The sequence below is a fragment of the Sceloporus undulatus genome, chromosome 2 (assembly GCF_019175285.1).
Source record: "Sceloporus undulatus isolate JIND9_A2432 ecotype Alabama chromosome 2, SceUnd_v1.1, whole genome shotgun sequence".
NCBI lineage: Eukaryota > Metazoa > Chordata > Lepidosauria > Squamata > Phrynosomatidae > Sceloporus > Sceloporus undulatus.
Genome location: NC_056523.1, coordinates 7,939,401 through 7,941,153, shown reverse-complemented (window position 1 = coordinate 7,941,153; position 1,753 = coordinate 7,939,401). Strand labels below are relative to the sequence as shown.

At 41.2% G+C, this 1,753-nt stretch overlaps 1 protein-coding gene across 1 annotated transcript in view; it reads left to right on the top strand.

Moving 5' to 3' along the window:
* The first annotated feature begins 10 nt into the window (after window positions 1-10).
* LOC121923533 (zinc finger protein 24-like) overlaps window positions 11-1,753 on the top strand; it is a 2,809-nt gene continuing 1,066 nt past the window's right edge. The window contains exons 1-3 of the mRNA XM_042454051.1: window positions 11-236; window positions 527-598; window positions 1,181-1,747. Coding sequence (XP_042309985.1) covers window positions 1,321-1,747 — 427 coding nt within the window. The 5' untranslated portion in view covers window positions 11-236; window positions 527-598; window positions 1,181-1,320. The remainder of the gene's footprint in view (window positions 237-526; window positions 599-1,180; window positions 1,748-1,753) is intronic.

Genomic DNA, 1,753 nt, shown 5'->3' with positions numbered 1-1,753 from the left:
CAAAGAATAGAGCTGGCTTCCTAGAGGGGAAGGGTGAAAGAGATAGAAAGTCATTCCTATTGTGGTAGAGTTCAAGGAACAGAGCTGGCTTCTAGAGGGGGAGAGAGGAGTTTAGTCCTCCAGAGCAAATCCACTTTTGTTGCTTCCCCTCTGAAAGATCAGCTGTTCTTCTGCCTCCCCCCTTTCTCCCCTTACTCCTCCAATTGTGGAGTTGTCTGTCTTTGTTGCTCTTGGTGGTGAGTCCCAGTCCACAACCTTTGTCTAGACAAGACTGACTAGTTGTGTGTGTGAGGGAGGGAGGGAAGGAGGGAGGGAGATGGGAACAGAAGACAGGGCACAGGGCATGGCATTTCTGGCTAAAACCTGAGATCTAGTCCTTAAGACAGAGTTGTGTGTGTGTGTCCATTTTTAAAAATCAAAATAGACCAGGTTTTTTTACATTAAAATTTTAATGCCACATCCTGCCCAATATTTCCTAGCCTTGAGACAGTAATTAAAGTGGTGTCAAATGGAATTATTTCTGCAGTGTGGATGCAGCAAAAATATTTGCAGCAGAGGCATAACGTAAAACAACAGACTTTATAAAGTACAATACAGGGTAAATGGGCTTATATAGTTGTATGGTTTCATGCTTTGTAATACAGAACTTTTAAGACAGCATTTAATTTGAAATACTTATTGAAGCTTTAATTACATTTGAACTTTTTATGCCGCTGTAAGGATTTATCTGTGCTATTTTTTTCTAGGTCAGCTTGAGTCCTAAGACAATGGAAAAGTAGCGTGTAAATAAATAATAAATAATGTTTTTTATTGTAAGCCGCCTCAAACCTATAGGAGAGGTGAAGTAAAAATAAATGTTGTTGTTGTTGTTGTTGTTGTTGTTGTTGTTGTTATACCAAGGATATTTAAAAAAGGAGAAATCTTATGTCTTCCTTACTGTGCCTAGTCTTTGTTAATGTAGGCACTAAATTGAGACTGAAAACCTAGATAGTTAACAACTGGAGATTGAACCCAATGAAACCCTTAATTTGCACATTTTGAAGATTAGTGTCAGAGAAGATTATGGAGGATGTGGCAGCAACAGAAGGAATCCTAGGGAAACACATAATTGTAGTTATATAGGTGGGAATTCCCATATTTCTTATTTGATTCTTAAAATGACTGTGTTTTGGCTTCGCAGAGTTCTGGAAGAGCTGCATGGAGAGCCTTTGAATGGGGAAAGAAGAGTCAGTAGTGCTTTGACTCCATTGGAGAATTAATTGATTGGAGCTTTTAAAATATAAATATAAAATATAAATATAAATTAAGTAAGGATCAAAGATGTATGAGGAAGACTCCATTGGCCCTGAAGAAGACAAAAACTCTGATACCATCAAGAATGAGGAAAGTGAGGAATTCTGGGAAGAAAAGATGCAGACGTTCCTGGGAGAAGACATTGTTAACTTGGACACAGAGCGACAACGCTTCAGGCAGTTGTCTTATGAGGAGGCCGAGGGACCCCGAGAGGTTTGCAGCCTTCTTCATGATCTCTGCCGGCAGTGGCTGAAGCCAGAGAAACAGACCAAAAATCAGATCCTGGACCTGGTGGTCCTGGAGCAGTTCCTGAGCATCTTGCCCCCGGAGATGGAGAGCTGGGTCAGGGAATGTGGGGCAGAGACCTCTTGTCAGGCAGTGGCCCTGGCAGAAGGTTTTCTCCTGAGTAAGAAAGAGGACAAGAAGTGGAAAGAGGAGCAGGTGAGAGCATTTTGTCCAG